Here is a 20,072-nt window from a genome sequence, read left to right on the forward strand (position 1 = left end):
GGTTCCACAGCTGACCACCTGACAAGACTGAGAAAACTGTCCAAACACTTCTTGAACTCCAGCAGCATGGTGATGTGACCACTGCCCTGGAGAGCCTGTTCCAGTGCTTGACCACCTTCTTGAAGAACCTTTTTCTGATACACAACCTGAGCCTGCCCACTGCAACTATCACTGGTCATGAGAGAGAGAAGATCAGTACCTGCTGCTCTGCTCCCTTTCATGAGGAAAGGTGCAAGCTGTGATGAGGTTTCCCCTCAGTCTCCTCTTCTCTAGGCTGAGAGGTTGTCTGTTATGAATGTCCTATACCTATATTGCTTTTAAGTGGCAAAATGGCCTCACGTTCCATTTATTCAAATCCATAGCAAAACCTTCAGAGGCAAAATTTTGATGAATTAGAAATGATGCGAGAGCTGGAGAGCCAAGAAAAGGGAATATATATTACATCCAGCAATAAGAGTATCACCCTTACAGAGCTTCTTGCTCACCAACATCAAACCAGTAATTAGGCACCGTGTGGGCAGGTCCGCACCCGCGGTGGTGGGACAGAGTCCAAGTGAAAAGAGCCAGGAACAGTCAGGGCTTGGCAGGAGCCATCCGAACACAGCATACAAAGCAGCAACATGGTGTGCAAGCCAGAGTGGTAAGTGGCTGAGAAATCTGTAGGATTTGGGGTGACTTACTAACAGCTGCTTGGGGCTCACGCTTACAGAAAGATGGAGTGGCTTGAGCAGCAGTCCTCAGAGCGATTCCGAGGTGACTTTGGAGGTAACTACAAGGCTGAAACCTTTTCAGTTCTAGGAAATCCCAATGGGACATGATCGTTTCTGGGCAGCTAAGAAAACTGGGTAGGGTCAGTAGAGCTAAGGTAATGTAACAGATATTGTATCTCTGATTTAAAGAGATATCAAATGATGGTATTTGTACATGGAATGTGCACTTTTTAAAGCAAAAATACACGAGAATACAAATAATAGCTGAAAATAATAAGTAAGTATTATTAGGAGTATTCTAAATACTCCTAAGAGGGAGAAGGGAAGTGAGGAAGAATTACTGAACTGTTACATGGAAGAAGGAGGCAGATAAGACGTGTTTTAACTGACCACCACGTACGGAGTAAGTTGTTACCAGCAAAAACTATTCTGCACTTTGGAAATGGCCAAAGGCATTGGTCATAAAGCTGACTGATATAACAGTAACCTTTTTATGAAGAACAGAGAAGTCCTGGAAAGACTTGCAAGTGGCTGGCAGTCAGCTGGAGGCTCCCTAGTCAGCATAGATTTGGCACAGTCATCTCCCTAAACTGAATCATAGCTTTGTCTCTGCATGTTTTACTGTCTGAACACCAGTTTAGGAACGAGGTGAGAATGCTTATTTAGGAAGTCAAAGCAGATGCTGAACTGTGAGAGTGTTTTTAATAGGTTTTCTTTATTACTATCCTGCCATCTCTTTGGATTCTGCACTTTTTCTAAGAGACTGACAAAAGCGCCCTGAAGTCCAAATCTGACTGCAGTTGCTAGCAGTGAACAAATCTGTGTACAACTTTGTGTATATACTTCCCTTTAATGAAGCGCTTTCCACATTTAATGACTTTAGAGAATAACAGGCATCAGCATTCTGTGTCATTGAGGCTAATGCCCTAGTTTTCTGTCTCAGCTTCATTTTAAGCAGTCAGTAGATACTCACACAACTCTACTATTCAGACCAGACGATGTATGTGAACCTTGCCTTGCTTCAATTGCTGTTGTGATGTGCAGTAACCTGGAGGAATGAAAAGGTTCTTGGACATCCTTTTCTTACTGTGATGTTAAGCGTGTGGGTTTCAGCGCTATTCATTTAGGATCAGTTTCCTCACGGAAAACCTAGCTGAACCTAAAAGCTGGTGAGCCAGCTGGAAAGGAGGCTGGCTAATTGCCCAGATGCTCTTTTACTTATTGTTACTTGTTTGTACTGAAGCAGAGCCAAAAAGCCTTCATCTGGAACCCAACTAGGGGCAATTAACAACCACATCTGAGGGATGGGGAGGAGACAGAGATGAAATTAAGTCTTCTACCAATTACGCCAATTATGCTGCTCACCTCAGTAAGCTCACTGCACCACCAGCACTTTGCCCACTGCTGTGCACACAGGCTTTCAGCATGTGAGAGGCACAAGAAACACTCTGCTGAGTGTGAGCTGCTGAGCAGAGACTGAGCCTGGAAAAGGTGGCAATCTTTCTATATTTGTACAAAGACCATCTCTACAAAATACAAATAAATACAATTAAATTACAAAGAAAAAGTATACTTTCAGGTAATTACATACGGTCTAATACATACATGATCCCTCTTACCAGGTCTACAGATACTGTTGCAACTACTGATACTATTTTATCCTCTACTTCATTTATCCTTTTGTGCATCATTACAATGTTCAGGAGTGCAATTAGCAAGTGCTATCTGTATGCCTCAAATCCATGCAGAAATTTAACATGAATCTCCTCTAGTCAGGGCTTGCAAGCAAAATTCTGGATGTAGCCTTTGCATTATCAGGTGATCAGTGCACCAGACTACCAAAATATGTGAAAGGCTAAAATAAAACACTGGAAAAGCAGAAATTAAAATAATATTTCCTGTTCAAGGATAGTGACAGTGTATAGGAAGTATGACTGCTGCATTCAGGCAGGAAAGATGGAAAAACAGAAACACGAACATTAAAATGAGTTGAAAGAAGGTATAAATGCAGAATTGGAAAAAGCAGATAAACTGGAAAGCCAGCGTGTTGCTACAAGGAGAGAGGACACTCAGTCAGCTCTGTCTGCAGATGAGAATGAGCCAGCACTGCAGACTGTCTGTTCCAGCTCTGCCTCTGCTTGCCTTGAAAGCAAAGGCTGCTCTCCATCTCAGCACAGACTTTAGCTTTCTGTTTGGCCATAGGACGAAAAAGCGTAATGTGTTCTCTAGAGCTGTGCCACTTCTCACTGTCACATTAAAATCTGATAAAACCCTATCCTAAAAGCAGATGTGCTTTTTGACTCTAGCTTTTTTATTTTTATTTTTTTTACTCCAGCTGGATGCTATTTCAGGAGAACAGAGGAGACTTCATTATTACTACGGGTAGTTCTCGTTCCACCACTGCTGCTCTTTCAGCACAGCATTCGTGGCCAGTGGTAATACCAGTGTTAAATGCTCACATGCAACGTAATGCCAAGAGCTAATTCTCATAGAACCCTAATTAGTAATGATTCATCAGGAGCATTCAGTAACAGTAGTGTCAAAAGCCAAGCTAAAAAACACGATTGCATTTTGATTGTGATGTTATGAGATCATGCACAGGAGCAAGAATTGTATCTGTGAATCCAGGAACTGCCTACTGGTTGTTCCCCGTTATATTCTGCGTTGCAATAATTACTCAAATTTTAATCTAGTTAATCCACACATTCAACTTTTAATCTACTTAACTGTTGTAATAACATACGTATATCATTTTAATTTCTTAACTAAAGTATCGAGTATCAGAGCATCATATTGGAATTCAAGTATCACGAGACCACTAATACTGATCTCACAAGGGTGTTGTATTAGGCTGTCACATCATATAATGGAATTCAATTACACAGCTTTAATCTTCTGTTTTTCACACATTTTCTTTCCTGAGTATTCAGTGGAAAATCCCATTATTCTGCATCAGGCTGATACTGCACTGAAACTCCACCAATCTGGGATGTGAAAGTCCTCAACTTGTTCTTCTTATTCTTCTTATTACTATTATTTTACCTCTTAGGATATCAAATTTCTTCAGATCACATAGGTATGTGCTACTGTAGCTACTTGGCAGCTATAAGCTACCAAAATTCACTGATTTTAAACTATATAGCACTAGCAGCCATTCTACAGGTCTGGAGTTATTGTCTGATCATAGTATCAACATCAACACTTTTCTTCTGCTGTGAAGAACACCAGCTGGTTTTGGTAAACAAAGAAAAAGAACAGCATAAACATTTCAGTTCAGCTGCATCATTGTGTTTTGCCCAATTTTTTTTAGTAATGAATCAAAATCAGGGCATCTGTTTACTTCCTCCATACATGCAATATTTTTTCTTAATTCATGTCTTAAATCTACTGCCCACAAACTATATGTTGGCATTGCTGCTTTCCTACAAAATGTTTGATTTAACTTCTAATTCCCAGTTATCCACATTCCCCATTTTTGTTGCTTTGTGTTCTTTCACGTTACCACATTTCACCTATAGATGTTTAACCTCCATCTTTTCTATTTTTTCAAGCATGTAACTACCAAATCTGCACCAAAGAAAACAGAAACCTTTTTCTGCCGTGTAACCACTAAGCACTGAAGGATACAATAAGTGTGATAAAAGAATGGTGAGTAAAATTCTTAGCAATTACATACACAAATGTATTTTGTTTTGAATGAAAAGCAATTTTCTACAGTGAGATTATTAAGTTAAAATTGCTGATAATTAAAAAACCTGACAATTGGTTTTTTTCCCCCTGGAACAGACTGTGTCTGTGTTTGTGCACATGTCCTGGGAGGTGTGTAGGTACATGTGTGGGACAGTCATTATTCAGACTTCTTCATATCTCACAAGCCATCCACTGGTGGCTCATGAATCACATGTTGAGCAATAGAAGGTGAAGCCATTGTGAAGGATAGCTACTCAACCAGCACACATTTTGTAGATTACAATCTCAACCTATGAACTTTTGTTGTTGTTGTTGTTGTTGCCTCTAAGCTGAACAGCTGTTTGGAAATGGCTAGTGCTGTTTTTGGCAGTGCACATCCCATTTCTCTCTGAGTAAAACAGCTGAGTTGAGCATTCAAGGACCTTTCTGCCATCAGTGCTGGGCTGAGTATGTGTGCACAAACAAGTCATTCCTGTTCATCTGGTTCAGCTCTAAGGCTCTTAAGTGCCCAGAGAGGGAACTTTCCCCCATTAAATCCTATACTGCCTCAACTGTTTTAGAAAGAGGTAATATCTTAATATTCTTCCACTTCTTTCGCTGTTAGGTTGAGATAAACCAATAGTGAAAACTCAACAGCTAAAAAATTAGCATCTCTTCAAACTACGCACAGAACAGAATGAATCAGCTTTCCACACACAGACACTAAACAGAAGTTTTCTGTATCTTCCATTACTTCCCTACCTGTTCACTTCCACTTTCTGCTTTCAAAGATAGAGTCTTTGAAGAGAAATTGATCACTCTTGTTTGGCAACAACCTCCCACATTATTTAAAATCACTAGTCATTACTCATCCATTTTCTTCATAAGCTTATTAATTTTCAAGCTGCCTTTCAGATTTCAGGTCTGTAAAAAGAAAATCTACAGCTCAAAATGTTTGCTTTATAAGCAAAAGCAGAATGTGGAAAATGTGAATTGGGTGCCATATAGAACACCTGGAAGAGGAAACAGTGAAGGATACAAATGTGGGGAGGAGAATGGCGAAATACGTGGGGCGCCTGCCATAGGAAAGCCAAGGAAGGAAAGTGCAGAGGAAAGAAATCTGAGTAAAGAAGGAACGTGAAAGTGCAGAATTGCAAGGGACCTGGGGTAAAAGTAGAAAAACAGCCCAAAGAAGCTGCCAGGTATGCAGACCCATCAAGTTACGTGGATCAGTGTTTGTTTGGCCACATCTCCTATCTATCTGCTCTTGGCTCGTACTCACTACTGAGGTCACTCCCTCAGCAACCTACATCCACCAGTGGATGTATAAGAAATGCAAAGAACAGAAAACTGAATGAGTAGGAAAGTTCAGCTGCCTCACCTTGCTGGCAGTGCTCCTCCTAACACAGCCTAGAATACCCATAGACCCCAAAGCACGTTGCTGGCTCATGGTCAAGCTGGTGTCCATCAGAACACCCAGATCTCTTTTTGCAGAGCTGCTTTCCAGCCGATTGCCCCCCATGGGTACTGGGTTACTCTTCTTCTGCCACAGGTCTTTGTGTTACTCTTCATGTTACAAATAACTATTTGTCTTTGCAGGACAAAAAACTAAATAAAACACCCAACTTGTATATTCAATTTGCTTTAGGTGGTTGGAACATGGATTATTGCATTTTATCTCCTTGGCACAGTAGCAGGTGAGATACATTTTCTATAAACATTCTAACAAGGAGATTACTTTTGGCAAAATAATATAAAGGAGTTAATTACTAATGCCTTTGTTTAAAATTAAGTTGTGGTATGATTTATGTGTCATTTTATGGCAGTGTCAATTACTATGGATGAAACAGATGCTAAAGGCTCCACCTCATTTCAATTTATTTAGAATAAAGTACACAAAACTTTGTGCCCAAATTGCACAGAGTAGAATTGCACAGTTACAGGCCCTCATTCTATCAAGACAGTGCACAAGTTGCCTCTACACATTACAGCTATTAACAAAGAATGGCTCAGCAGCAAGGTTCTTAACACAACAGACGGTGCTAAAAGAGAAAAGCTGAGCTTAAGGGAGCAAAAGACCTATTCAGTCAAGAAAATGCTAACACATTGAAAGAAACTATCATCTCATTCATTATACAAGACTGCTGCGTATATATATCTGTTCCTACAATGAAGTACAGTGCTTCTGGGCAAGAAGCGTGCAGGGGCAATTCTAACACACATTCCTAAACATACTGTGTTTTTTTTTTTAAATTTTTGATTTAATCCTTTACAAGACAAGAAAATCTGTTGGACTTGATGACCTTTGAGGTCTTTTCCAACCAGAATGATTCCATGATTCCACATTATCTGCCTGTAAGCGTCCAAAATACAAAACAGTTCTTTCTTCTACTCTAGGTGACGAAGTTTGCTACCCCAGGCTTGGCTGTTTCTCAAATGACCCACCCTGGTCTGGGATACCAGGGAGACCTCTGACAGGTCTGCCTGAATCTCCTGAAGAGATGAACATCAGCTTCTCTCTCTATACCAGGGAAACAGGAAATAACTCACAGGTGACATTTATTTTTTAACATCAAGAACTGTCTAAAGCTACAAATGTTTATCAACTTGTTAAAAAGTCTACAGCACTCAACATAGAAAATGAGTCAAAATGAGAAGATAGTCTGAAGGTATAGTAATGAATAAACACTGAAGTTTTGGGGGATAAAGCATGAAAACAAAATGTGGTGAAGGAACTCAGAAATTCAACAGCTTTCCTGGTATTTCCTTGCATAAGGATGTGGCTTTTCTTTTTTTTTTTAACAATATCTGGGGCCACGTTCTTCCTTGAAGTCTGAGTGATTGTACACCCTTATCCACCTCTCTATGCTGAAGTTAAGACAGAACAACTCAAATTGCCTATGCCCTGAGAAATCTGAGCTAAGCAATTGTGTAGGAATTGTAAGATGTGGGGCTAGAACCACATCAATCCAGCTAATGCATGAAGAGCTGCTGAACTCCTTGCAGGCTCCCAGAGCAGCATCCCTTGTGCCATGCAGGAATGTTTATGATTCTTCTGCCATGAACTACAAGGGCAGAACTGCCTCAGGCACCACAGCTCTCAGCAATCCTGGTTGTCATGCCAAGAGTCCAGCTCAGCTTCTCTTAAAGGAAAGAAGTTAAACCTGTAGTAAATTTTTACAGCTTGCACAGTAGGGACGCGTGAACACACAGCACGCACTCAGCAATGGTTACTCATGCATCTTGGCTGTTGACAAAATAAGTCAAAATATACCTTGTACTACTTGCCAGCCACTGAACTTCAACATATCTCTGATCTAGGGCACAGCCCTTCCACACCCAGGCTCCCTGAGCTCACACTACAGATGCTGCATTTATTTAAACACAATACAGATGGTCACAGATCATTCAGAGCAAAAAGAAGATGTATAATTAAGCAGCTGGCAGCAATTTGTGGTGGGCCAAGGTCAGTTTCACCACTACTGCATGCAGCTCGGCATGATATTCTTTCAGCTTTCCTCAATTGACAGGAAAAAAAAAAAAGGAAAAAAAAAGAAAAAAAAAATAGAAATAGAAATATCACCTGCACAGAGAAACAAGCTGTTTCCTAAGCGTAGAGCAGATTATGGAAGCCAAAGCTCAGGTCATAAAAGGGCAAACAGAACCAGGATGCATGACGTTTCCAGAGGAGCTCAACCAACTCCGGCCAACAGGCATCATCAGATACCACAGCACTTTTGGGCTGTTTCCTTTGTATGGAGGTTATTGCTGCACTAAGGAAAACAAATTAGAGCAACAGAAACCACATGGGCTTCCTTGGAAATGTAGTGGGACTGAGAAAGGTGAGATTGAGAAAGGTGAGATAGGGGATCCCTGGGACCCTGCACATTCAAGACAGATGTGAATCCTACGAAGCATGACTTAGATGGTATTTCAAAAATATTTAAAAGCATAAGTACTTACAAGAGCTTGATTTTTTGTTTGCTTGTTTACACACAGGTGATCTCGGCAATAAACTCCTCAACCATCCAAAACTCACATTTTTCCTCACGTAGGAGAACCTCCTTCATCATTCATGGATTTAGCAGCACAGGAAAAAAAGGCTGGGTGGTAGAAATGTGCTTGGTATGAGACAGCATTCTCTCTTTTCTATCGGTGGTTGTATTTACGTTCTATCATTATGACTTAGACACTAAGGTTCACCTCCTGTTTTGAAATTCATGAAATAGTGGTGGATGCCAACAAAGAAATTACTAACCAAAGTCAGAATGTTCCCATTCTGGGTGGTGCTGCACTGACAAGGCTTCTTGGTCATCTCTGACATTGTGCTACTCTAGAGAATTTTCATCCCCCAAGCTCTACAAATAAGATCAAAGCAACCAACTGAAAGCAGATGTCCCGAGCCTCTACACTGGTGTCATAGTCAGATTAGGCAGGCCAATTCACTGTGTCTCCTATTGGGAACCACTGAACAATCTTTCAGCCAAAATACCTTTCTAAATTCTTGTCCTCCTCGAGTTTCAGTCTACAAGCACTCTTCTGCTTCAGATATATTCAGCTGACAGTAAAAGAAAGAAAGGGAAAGAAAGAAAAGAAGCATATTTTATATTTCAAATATGAAATGTGGAAGTTAGAACAAACCAGAACTGCTGCAGTCTGGCCAGCAGAGGGTACAGTGTCAGAGGATACAGAGAATAGAGTCAGCCTTGGCTGTGACAAAGCAGTGTCTTTTGTAAGTTCTTTCTTAGCGTTAGCAGAGAAAAGATAAGATGGAAAAAGACCACTGCTGAATGCTGCCACAGCTCTGCAGAACTATTGTGTTCATTAATCTATATGAAAACTTTTAATCCAGAATGCCACATTTCTAAATTTTCCTGTCTAAAATAAACAGTAATTCTATCTGCCTCACTAGAAGCCATTTCATGGTATGCCTAGAGGAGAGGATGGAGTCCAGGATTCAGTGTCCTACTACTCCAAGGTTCTCCTTTTCTTGTCATTCAGCTTTCACCATTTAGCACAGATTAATTTTTGTTTCTGCTCCTTATTTTTTCTTTAAAAAGTAGTAAGTAGTTAAGTAAGCCTTAATCGTAGAAATCTAGAACTGCAGACTTTAATACCAGATTCTTATAGTGGAAAAAAAACTGCAAGATTGTGGCCAGTGCAAAAATGAGCGGTGCATTAACTGTCTGCTGAATTAGAAACTTTCCAGTTTGCTCTGACCCATTCCAGTCTAACATCTCTTTCTCAGTGTTAAGTACATTTGGTAAACAAGTTGACTTCCCATACTATTTAGTTAAGATACAGATGACCCTCGTAAAACTGCACATAGCAGCTCCTGTGTAGTTGTGTGGTTTTTCCAAGTTATTTAAAATACATATTTCAGTAGCTTATAAAGCTACTGATAAAGCTTATAATAAAACATTTTTTATTACAGTCTTTCACAATTGAGACTTTGGGAATGAACGGCTTATTACATTCTGTTTTAGAAGAAGAATCATTTCAGTGTCACACAGGCTACAGTGAATAATTCTGTTCAGTAAAGAATGAGAAAATTGTGTGAATATGTTACTATTTAATGTTTATTCTGATATCATCTTAATCCTTGTTTGCTATTTTATGTTTCTTTAAATACTCTGCTCTATGTGCTCCCACATCAGCTGTTACTGGAAGTAGAAAACATGAACTGCATTGCTGTCGATTGGAAAGAAGGTGCAAAAGGCACCTATGTCTGTGCAGTGAACAACATCCGTGTGCTTGGGGCTGAGGTTGCTTATTTCATAAAAACTTTACAGGTAAAATAATAACAGCTTTACAAGCTACAATTCTTAAGGAAATATAGAGGAGTGAAGATGATTTGCTTTGATTTCAAACTTTGTCTAATAAGGACAGCTAGTGCTTCAGGAAGATCTGTACAGTGCATACAGTTGAGATCTAGCTAATTCTACTAATTATCAACTCCGTAAGGAGTTCTCACAGCCACAGAAGTCTCCATTCAAGCTTAGTGCGGTTGAAAAGAGGTGCCAATTGATTAAAGGCCAGTAGGTGGCAATATCTCCCCATTTCCACACGATGATACAGGTAACAGCATTCAGTGCAAATGAGGCTACATACGTTCAGTGTTTACAAGAGGTTATGACAATAATACACGTGGTTATAGGTAAATCAGCATCTCAACAGCACTGAAATGAGCAGGAGCTGGAAGCACCACACAGAACCACTTGCTAATGCCACTTTAGCTGTCTGCAGGCACAGTAAATTGTCCTGGTGCTTTCTAGTTGTGAAGCTCGCGTTCACTTTTACACACACAGCACAGAACTGCTCAATTGCAAAGTTTAATACCAGCGTTTCCCTCTGACTTCAAATAGAATTAGGACTGCTGAGATCAGACCCTGCTTGGTTGCAGACTTGATGCTAGTCAGTAGGCATTTGTCTTATGTTGTAAGGGATATTCTGGAGGCTGAAGGCAAAGTATCAACTTTATGAATACCTGAGTATCATAGAACAGTTCTCCAGAGGCCACTGACGGTCAATCTCCTGTTTCTACCTAGGGAGCTCTAATAACTAGCTTCACACCTTTGTTTCTTTGTTTTCCTTCCTGGTGTAAAGTCCCAGCTAACTTGAAGTTGGGTCCAGTTTCTCATGGGATCTCTTCATCTGTCTCTTTTCATTTAAGATCTCCATTAGTGTACCAACTTGCAGTCTAGACCTCTTTTCCTTCCATTTGCAGGCTGCATAAATGATCCCTAGCTCTTTTCCTAAGTTTTCAAACTTCTGGAAACTTAAGGAAAGTTAAGCTGCGTTGTAAATACATGAACTGCAGTGAAGATTATTCAAAGGATTCTGTCATCTGTTGATAAGCACAGATAGACTGATAGTAAAGATCTGTTAGTTCAGTACATAACAAAATTAATTACAAAACAAAAAAGCTCATGCAGTTAAGCAGCCAATACCTGCTGACTTTGAACATCACAAACCCAGCATATGCCTGTATGAAATGTGTTCCCTGCAGGCAGCATACATGCTGATTAGTTTCCATTTCTGTCTTCAAAGCACATGTAATACATCAGAATTGCAAGTCTTGCATAGGTGACACTTGGCAAAGGGGAGAATGCTTATCAATGCCCTAAGCTGGTCAGTAAAATGCCTCTGAGTGATATGATCACATTTTCTAAGCAGGTACATGAGAGAACAGACATTAAATGAGAAAGAGCTCCATAACCAACTCACTGAAGAGAAAGCAAGATCATAGTGATGGACCTTAAAATTAGGGGTTAATCCAAACAGGAAACCTTTGTATTTTGTTACCAGGGGTGACTGAACATGTAACCACATAACAAGGCTGTGATAGTGAATCCATCAGCACTAAGCATTTAAAATTCTAGATTGGACCTTTTTCTACTAAGTCTTAGGGTAATTAAAACAGTAATTATCTCAAGGAATTCTCACACTTTGGCTAAGCAGGAAGTGAGCCTAGAGGTTCCCAAAGGCCCACAGTGTCAGACACCTCCTTACTTGCTATTAAAAGCCTGTGTTCTTGTCTCCCAACCACCACCACCTTACTGATCAGAAACTCTTCAGATACTCCCCTCGTGAGATCCACTTAATTGGGCACAGCCTGGGCGCGCACACAGCAGGAGAGACAGGCAGAAGGGTCCGAGGTATCCGGCGGATCTCAGGTAGGCTGCTCCTTGGGATGCACACCTAACAGGGTACGCTTTTGATAGAGAGAAGCTTGTAGCATGTAGCTTGTAGTCTACAGACCAGAATGAAATCATTGGTAGTGCTGCAGACACCATATATGAGTAAGCAGACTTTGTGCTTCTCAAAAACAGGAATAGATATTATTTTTCTTAGTGAGGTTTAAAGCTCTTTATGAGGAGGGCTCTTTTTTAGTATGTTTGCAGCTTTACTGTCATCCACCGGGCTGCATCAGCACCACACAAAGACAAGCACCACATCAAAAATCTTTAGTCTTCCTATTCAGTGTGCTTGGCAGGTCAGCAATAACATCACTTGTAATGGAATACTTCCTTCTCAGTAATATGATGTCATTATGTATTCTATTGGAAAATGTTTTGCTTTTACTGGGATGAGTTTGCAGGAAGGTTCACAAACCCATGTTACTGCACAGCCGGTTCAGCCTAGCTTACAGTTCACATTATTGTTACTCAACATGCCTTGTGTAAGGTTGAATGTCTGACATTGTAAATTGTCAAAAAACATTAACATGCTATATGTCTCTTACAATAAACATGGGGTGCTTTTAGGCTTGGACCCTGCTGGGCCCTATTTTGAAGGCACTCCTCCCGAGGTGAGACTGGATCCTACAGATGCCGACTTCGTTGATGTTATTCACAGTAATGCTGCTCACTTTCCTGCCACAGGTAAGTGTTCATGTGCAAGTAGCTGCAAAGATAAGAATACCACAGAGATACCCTGAGACACTAACAACATCACGTGTGCTCCTTAGGGTTTGGAATATATAACACCACTGGTCACCTTGACTTTTACCCAAATGGAGGAACTCTAATGCCTGGATGCAATGATTTACTTCTGGAAATGAAACGAAGTGATTTTGAAGCTCTAATTGCAGGTAAGCATGCATTCCCAACACATTCAGTATTCTATTTTCACGAACTGTGAAAGCCTCTATTCCTCTGGGAGAAAACAAAATTGAACAAAATTGATTTTTTTTGCCGGTTTGCTCATAAGTAAGAAGAGGAAATAAGAAATAAAAGCTAGATCAGAATGGCGTTACACAGGGAACCCTACAGGGCAAGAGTAGTCAGAGGCATCACACAGGCCAGGGTTTTGCCTCTGCAGTTTGAAATCAGACCTGCAGAGCATGTAAAAGGGTTTGGGAGTACACAAATCTAACACCCTAATGATGTTTCCAGGAGATGTATCCCAGGCTGAGGGAGGTGGCATGGCTGAAACTTCACTGCAACTCTGCCTGAGACTCCATCAGGCTTTTGAGTGATAGGCAGAGAAATTCTCTCTGCTCTAAAAGCTTTTTAATGCTGTACTTAATGTAACTTACTGCAACATCATATGCACAGACTATATATACATGGATTTATAAAATACATGTATAAATACATATGAATACCTTACTAGCCCATGCTGCTATTCTATTCCATGCCTCATGCCGAGGCAAGTACAAGTGTTGTACAGGATAACAGGAAATTATTTAATGGATGCTCATAAATTTTCTCCCAACAGACACCACAATCTTTGGAAGCTGCCATCACTCACGCAGCCATGAGTTTTATTTTAAGAGTATCCTCTATCCCACTGGATTCATTGGATATCCCTGTGAGACATACGAAGACTTCAAGTCAGTAAGTATATCAGCCTGGGAACAAATGAAATATAAAGAAAATTATCAAGATAGATCTCACACACAGCACACCTGAATGTGAATAATTCTGCTTGTGTCACCTAGCTAACAGAAGACCTGAGCTCAAACACCAGCTCGAGCAGTGCAGGCCAGGAGGAGGAGGCAAAGCACTCAGCAGCTCTATCAGCTCTTCCACTTTGGAGAATTAATCCTAAAGCAAAGCTGATACCACCGAAATAGGGGGGAAAAAATTAAACCCTATGCAATTCTCACCCTCTATGCAAATAGCATATAGACTAAATACACAAGTTGGCTCTGAAAATAATGCCTGCTCTTTATCTCCATGGAAATTACAACAGATAGAAGGAGAACAATCACATAATTTGATAGAGAAAATTCTCAGCTGGAAAACAATATTTTTCTGCACAGTCAGCACCATTAGGCAGTTCATACAGATGAACATATGGAGATGCTCTTTATTTCGTGGTGTGACAGCTGTGCACAGCCATCTGGAACGTGGCTTGTCTTTCTCGTCACTGTCACCACTGCTGAATTGCACCACCCACTCCTCACTGTGCTCACATCCACTGTTTGGTCTCCAGAAGCATTCAGCAAGTGTCAATGAATGCCAATGGCTGCCATTTTTTCTGCGTGGAGGATTTCACTTCCACTCCACTGCTTCATATGCACTTCCGTATCAGAAACCATTATGTCAGATTGTCCCTCTGCTGCCATCTATTGCGCAGCAACAAATGTAATGCAATAGTGGTGGGAAGGTTCAGCCTCTACTGCCATGCCACCAACGTCCTCCTCTGGCTAACATAATAAAATAGCAGGCATTACTTTCAGAGCAGCCCTGATACATGTGATCCTTTTATCCCCCATATAGCATAGCAGACAGGTTCTCTTCTACTGGGAAAGGGAAAGAATGTTCATATTTTTTCCTGTGCTCTAGCTGAAAAATAAACTCCCCAAAACATTCAGACCATCACATGCACGCATGTCACGTCTACTTATTCCACGTTCCACTCATGTGTGTGCAAGTGCAGAACATGATGTCTGGTTTTATCCGGTTTCAACAACAAAATACAGCAATGCCCAAATTTGCAAGGTCTGAACAGGATCTTGACCCTTAATATTGTCACAGAATGAAAGATGTACTCCTCATTAACTGCTGCCCTTATTTTTCCTAGGGAGAATGTTTCCCATGTCCCAAACAGGGCTGTCCAATGATGGGGCACCACGCTGACAGGTTTCCATACAAACTGAAGAGAGTAAACCAGAAGTATTTTTTAAACACAGCAGCAGAGCCACCTTTCGCTAGTAAGTGCAGAACATCTTTTACAGTTATTCAAGTTGGAAAGAGATGGCCTTGGCATGATTTATAGTCATGCTCTTCTGATACAAACATTGGCTGAGACTTCTGACTGAAAAAAAATGCTGTATTATCAAAATTCAAGACTTTCATTTGCCTTCATGAATGAATTCTGACTAGGAAAATAGAACTTTCCAGGATGCTAGCAGTTTTAGATCTATCAATGACAATCCAGTTTTATTCTTTTTTTTTTTTTTTAATTTATTTTATTTTGATGCAGGTTGGAGACAAAAAGTATTTATCAAACTGTCTGGTGTAAAAAAAATGAGGGGAGACATAAACCTGATATTCCATGACACAGAGGGAAATACAAAAGAATATGAAATTGCCAGGTAGGATAAATTAATGTTCCTCTATAGCATTGAATGCTACTAACATTAATATGTAAGCAGTGCAAAGCCTTATTTGTTGCACGGTCTTGTTAACATTCGGTATGAAAATAAGCTATCATGTAGATAAGATCTATAAGGGCAGAAGGATAGCTGTGACAAGTAGAATTCACTTTCTTTTTCATGAGCTCTGTGATTTTACAGTGAAATAGGAACCTGACCTAACAGGAGAAGGGTCACATTTCTAGGAATTGCTCATGAAAAGAAGAAAAACTGCACCTTTTCTACTTATGTCCTTCTGGCTGTGATCACCTGTTGCATACTCACGTTAGCACAGCAGCTCCCACGCTCAGTTGGACTGCATCACACACTGATGTGTTCCCCCCATGCCAGTAACAGACTCCCCACACTGCCAGTAACTTGCCGCACAAACTCACACAAGGCAAAACTGTGCCTGAGCTCTTCAAACATGCAAGGTGGAGGTGTCCTTCCTCCCTAGGATTTACTAAAAACTATTGCTTTCACCTTGATACCAATGGCATGTTAACGTGGGCTGCACAGTGCTGAGGGCACACAGACTGCTATGGCCATCCTAGCTCTGCTGGATCACATCCTGATCGTCTCCTTGCCATATGCCCACTGAAGCTTTCCAGTACTGCTTTTTGTCTTCTCTCTGCTCAGAGCGTGCCACAAAGTCCTGGTCCAGTGCCTGTGCTGCTGAAAAGAACAGCGAGTGTGCACATTTCTTTGTAACAAAGGGAAAAAAGCTTAATCATGTGGTGAATTCATTTTAGTCCAGCAGGTCTTTTATCATTACATCACTGCTGTCTGCATTCTATTTCCAGCGGAGTCCTCTCTGGTGACAAAGTTTATACAAAATACCTCGATGTTGAAATCGACCCCAAAAAAACTAAAAAAGTTGAATTTCTCTGGAATAAAACCATATTCACTCTGCTCTGGGCAAGAATGGGAGCAGAAGCGGTCAATATAATACACGGAGAAGATGGACGTTGGTGAGTATGTCCTTTTGACAGATCAAAAAGAATAGGAAAGGAACTCAAAACTCTAAGAAATGGGATTTAAAAATGGTCGTGATATATTGGACACGTGGTTTGCAATCAGCAGCACAAACTTCAGTACTTTCAAGGACAAGATACTCCTCTTTAGACAGAAACTGAAATGTTCCAACGCAGAACAGTGAGTAACTGTCTGGAAAGGAATCCATCAGTGAACAATTTAAGGAGCATGTTGTGCCACAGCAGAACAACTACAAACCAACAAGTCTCATTCCCAGGTGCATTACTACACAGTATAGAGAATCCAGAGAGTAATTATTCTAAATTAATTGGCTGGGCTGAGAATGTAACGAGGAGTAAGATCATGTATGATGTACACAGATTGAAGTCCAGATAAAGAGCAAGAGATTTAGACAAGACGGTCTGCATAGAACAGGTGGAGGAGGTGTACACCTCAAGACAAAGAAGTTGAGAGTGGGGCATAAAGACAGATGGACAAGTTGTGAAAAAGCACAGTGTACTGCTTCACATGGCTATGGGTTTAGGTCAATAATTGATTGGTATATTTTACAACAGAAAAAAATAAACGTTAGATGTCAGAAAAATCTTTCTTATCATTTGGCCTTGGCACGGATTATTTAGATAAGGTCCCCAAAGAAGCTGCAAGGCTGTGGGAAACCTAGTGAAACAGATGGCCTCGCTTAAGAGGGCTTAACAAGGTGGTTTTCTGACTCCTTACCTAGAGCTCTACTTTTGTGAACCTAGAGATGAATTACATCTTTCTACCAAAATCCAAATTTTACAGCTTCCCCCATAAGAAGGAAATTCGCCTTGTCACTGATAACATGTGAATGCCAATAGGCTTTTAGGAAGGCTTACATGGGATTATGGAGCAAATTAACCTCAAGGTGAGAGCTGACGTCTTTTCTGTGCCTTTCCCTTGATCAAAGCTTTTTCCTTCCCAGGTCAACTTTCTGCGGCCGTGGAACAGTGACATATGGAGTTCCCCAGCTACTTACACCTTGCTAGAGGTCACCAAGAGCAGCTGTTCTGTACCCCACAGCTGAGTAAATGACCAATGTGTGGCAATGACAGTGTACAAGGCTATTAAAGCAAATTCTTAAGCTGACTGTTTCTCTTTTAATTTTGACAAATGCATTTGGAAATTCTGAATTTTTTTCAAGTCAAATTCAAGTTTGTTGCACTTCTAAATATGGAAGCAACTGAAAATCATGTATACTTATAACACCAACACGGTCTTGCTCTAATAGTATCCCGAGAATAGTAGGTAAAAACTTCATTTTAAATGTATTTTGAAGGTTGGAAGAGGGAGTAGAAGCATACTCCATCCATGTTGTGAACACTCTGGTACTGCAGTGCCTCCAAGAATGGAGACTGCTTCTCAAATTTTTGGCTAAGACAAAGTACGGTATCCATTAATTTGAATTTAGGTTCATATGATACTGTTCTGTGGTCAGATGTTTGAGAATAACAGATGAGCTAGTTCAGATTCCTGCATATATTTATACATATAAATAGGGAGAGGGAATACATTATTTCTTCCAGAAAGTTTTATATTTAGCATGATATGTTTGACCAAGCCATTTTTAACTTGAAAAGTACCCAGACCTAAGAAGTAGACTTCGAGCAACAAGACTTTGAATAACTCCAGGCTTTGTAAACACTGGGACTATTTCACATTGAAGCTAACATTGCCATTCTGCAAAGCACAGTGTGCATGAGCCACCTGGGGTTTAGGAGACCAAGGCAGTTGGCATTTTTCCAGTACAAAGACCAAGTCCAAACTTAATGACTAGGAAGAAAATGAGTTAATCTTTTATTCCCTCCCATTTCCCCATTCTGAGAAGCAATGCACAAGCTAGATAGACTTCCAATAAATTTCAATAGAAATACAATATTTTGAATGTTTGCAATGGGTATAAATATTTAAATAAAACCTGCAAAAAAAAAAAAAAAAAAAAAAAAAAAAAAACACCAACCAAACACAACCCAACTCAGTATAGTATTTTTGCCTAAACACTAACCTAACAAAATTAAAAGTACAGTTAAACACAAGTCTGATATTCAGCCAAGACAGATCTGCAGCCATCAGCGCTGCAAATCCCTCAGGCTTAGCAGGCGGCAAAGGAAGCACAGACAATGCCAGGAAGGCCCACACCACATCCCAGGAGCAAGCTGGGGCCTTCCTGCTGCATGTGAAATCATTCCACTGATGGATCTGCTTCAGGCCCTCTTCTTATTTTAAATACCAGCATCTTCCACACTAAAACATAGCTGGTTCTTTATTTGCCACTTGCTTTCTCAAAAGCCATCCTTCTTCTGACAGCCCCTGAACTGAGAGGCTCCAAGTGCCTGAGCAGCTCTACAAAGAGCAGTGGCTGGGCCACGAGATACAGGTTTGTCCAGTTTTTCAGTTTGTCACATTTTTTTCACCACTTTGTATCAGAGAAGCTGACTACTTAGTATAAAATCTTGCTCAAACCCTTTCCATTAGCTCTTACATTAAACTGGAAAGACTGTTCCTACCTCATTTTGAACAATTATTCAGTTCTAATAGGACATTTGATGATTCTTCTGCATCACTGATAGGAAGATACTTAACAAAAAATTGCTTCTTCAATCAAATATTAAACACTGAGATCTAAACAAGTATCAGAAGTAATGTTTTGGGGAAAAAAAGAAAACTTTTAAAGAAATGGAACCATAAAATCATTTGGGTTGGAACTCCAGCTCCCCTGCAATGAACAGGAGCACCCACAACTCGATCAGGTGCTTAGAGCCCCATCCAGCCTGACCCTGAATATCTCCAGGAATAGGGCTTCCATGTGCATGACAACACCTGATACGCATGCAAACAGCTGGTATCCAGTTGGTCTTTCCCTGAGACAGAGATTAGCAAATATCTGTTCTTGAAAGTTATGTGTAATGTAAGAATAAAGAAAAAAAAAAGTGGACACTTACTAGGTTAAAATTTGCTCTGTATTCTGCTTGTTTGTTTTTGTCCACTTATGCCATTGTAATACTGCTACAGAACACAAAGCAGCCAGATCCCAGTGTCTGGGTGAATTTTGTGTGTTATCGGTATATATTTGCAGCATGGTTTCTGGAAGTTCATTACTTAGACAGACGTTTCCACAAAACTTGGGTTATAATGGGAGAATATGAGGCATCCACAGGGGCTGATGCCCATTGTTCTACATCCCAGAACTTCAAAATGGAAACAAAAGAGACACTAGAAGAAGATCAAACTCTTTCATTAGGAGAAGATCTACAGACAAATATTCCTGATGGTACAAGGCTTCTCTGAGCAGAACTGATATCAGAAAGTGGGCACAAAAGACCCACAAGGCAGGAGCATTCCACACACACAACCACTTGATGTGGGTTAGAGAAGCAGTCTTAAAAACTTATCACCTAGGAGACCCCCACATCCCAGCTACACAACACTAAAAACAAAAGCCTTCCCAGCTAAGAGAATCCAGTTCTTCACAACATAAATTACTGCTTGTGAATTGCCCTACACCTGGAGCAACAGTCTCATTCTGGGTCCAGCACATCAAGTCAAGAAATCTACGTACGTCAGTTTTACACTTCAGAGATAAATCAGCCCTA

At 40.4% G+C, this 20,072-nt stretch overlaps 1 protein-coding gene across 1 annotated transcript; it reads left to right on the top strand.

Annotated features, from left to right (window-relative positions):
• The first annotated feature begins 713 nt into the window (after positions 1-713).
• LOC122175692 (pancreatic lipase-related protein 2-like) lies at positions 714-17,468 on the top strand. Its single transcript, XM_042863557.1, has 15 exons — positions 714-765; positions 3,046-3,145; positions 4,325-4,358; positions 6,028-6,076; positions 6,777-6,931; positions 8,379-8,504; positions 10,037-10,171; positions 11,947-12,055; positions 12,647-12,763; positions 12,850-12,972; positions 13,602-13,720; positions 14,913-15,042; positions 15,315-15,426; positions 16,269-16,436; positions 17,405-17,468. Exons 1-15 carry the CDS (start codon positions 714-716, stop codon positions 17,466-17,468), a joined length of 1,593 nt encoding a protein of 530 aa, XP_042719491.1.
• The last annotated feature ends 2,604 nt before the right edge of the window (positions 17,469-20,072 follow it).

This window comes from Lagopus leucura, unplaced genomic scaffold, assembly GCF_019238085.1.
Source record: "Lagopus leucura isolate 7727_CA_CO unplaced genomic scaffold, USGS_WTPT01 Super-Scaffold_741, whole genome shotgun sequence".
In the NCBI taxonomy this organism is placed as follows: Eukaryota; Metazoa; Chordata; class Aves; order Galliformes; family Phasianidae; genus Lagopus; species Lagopus leucura.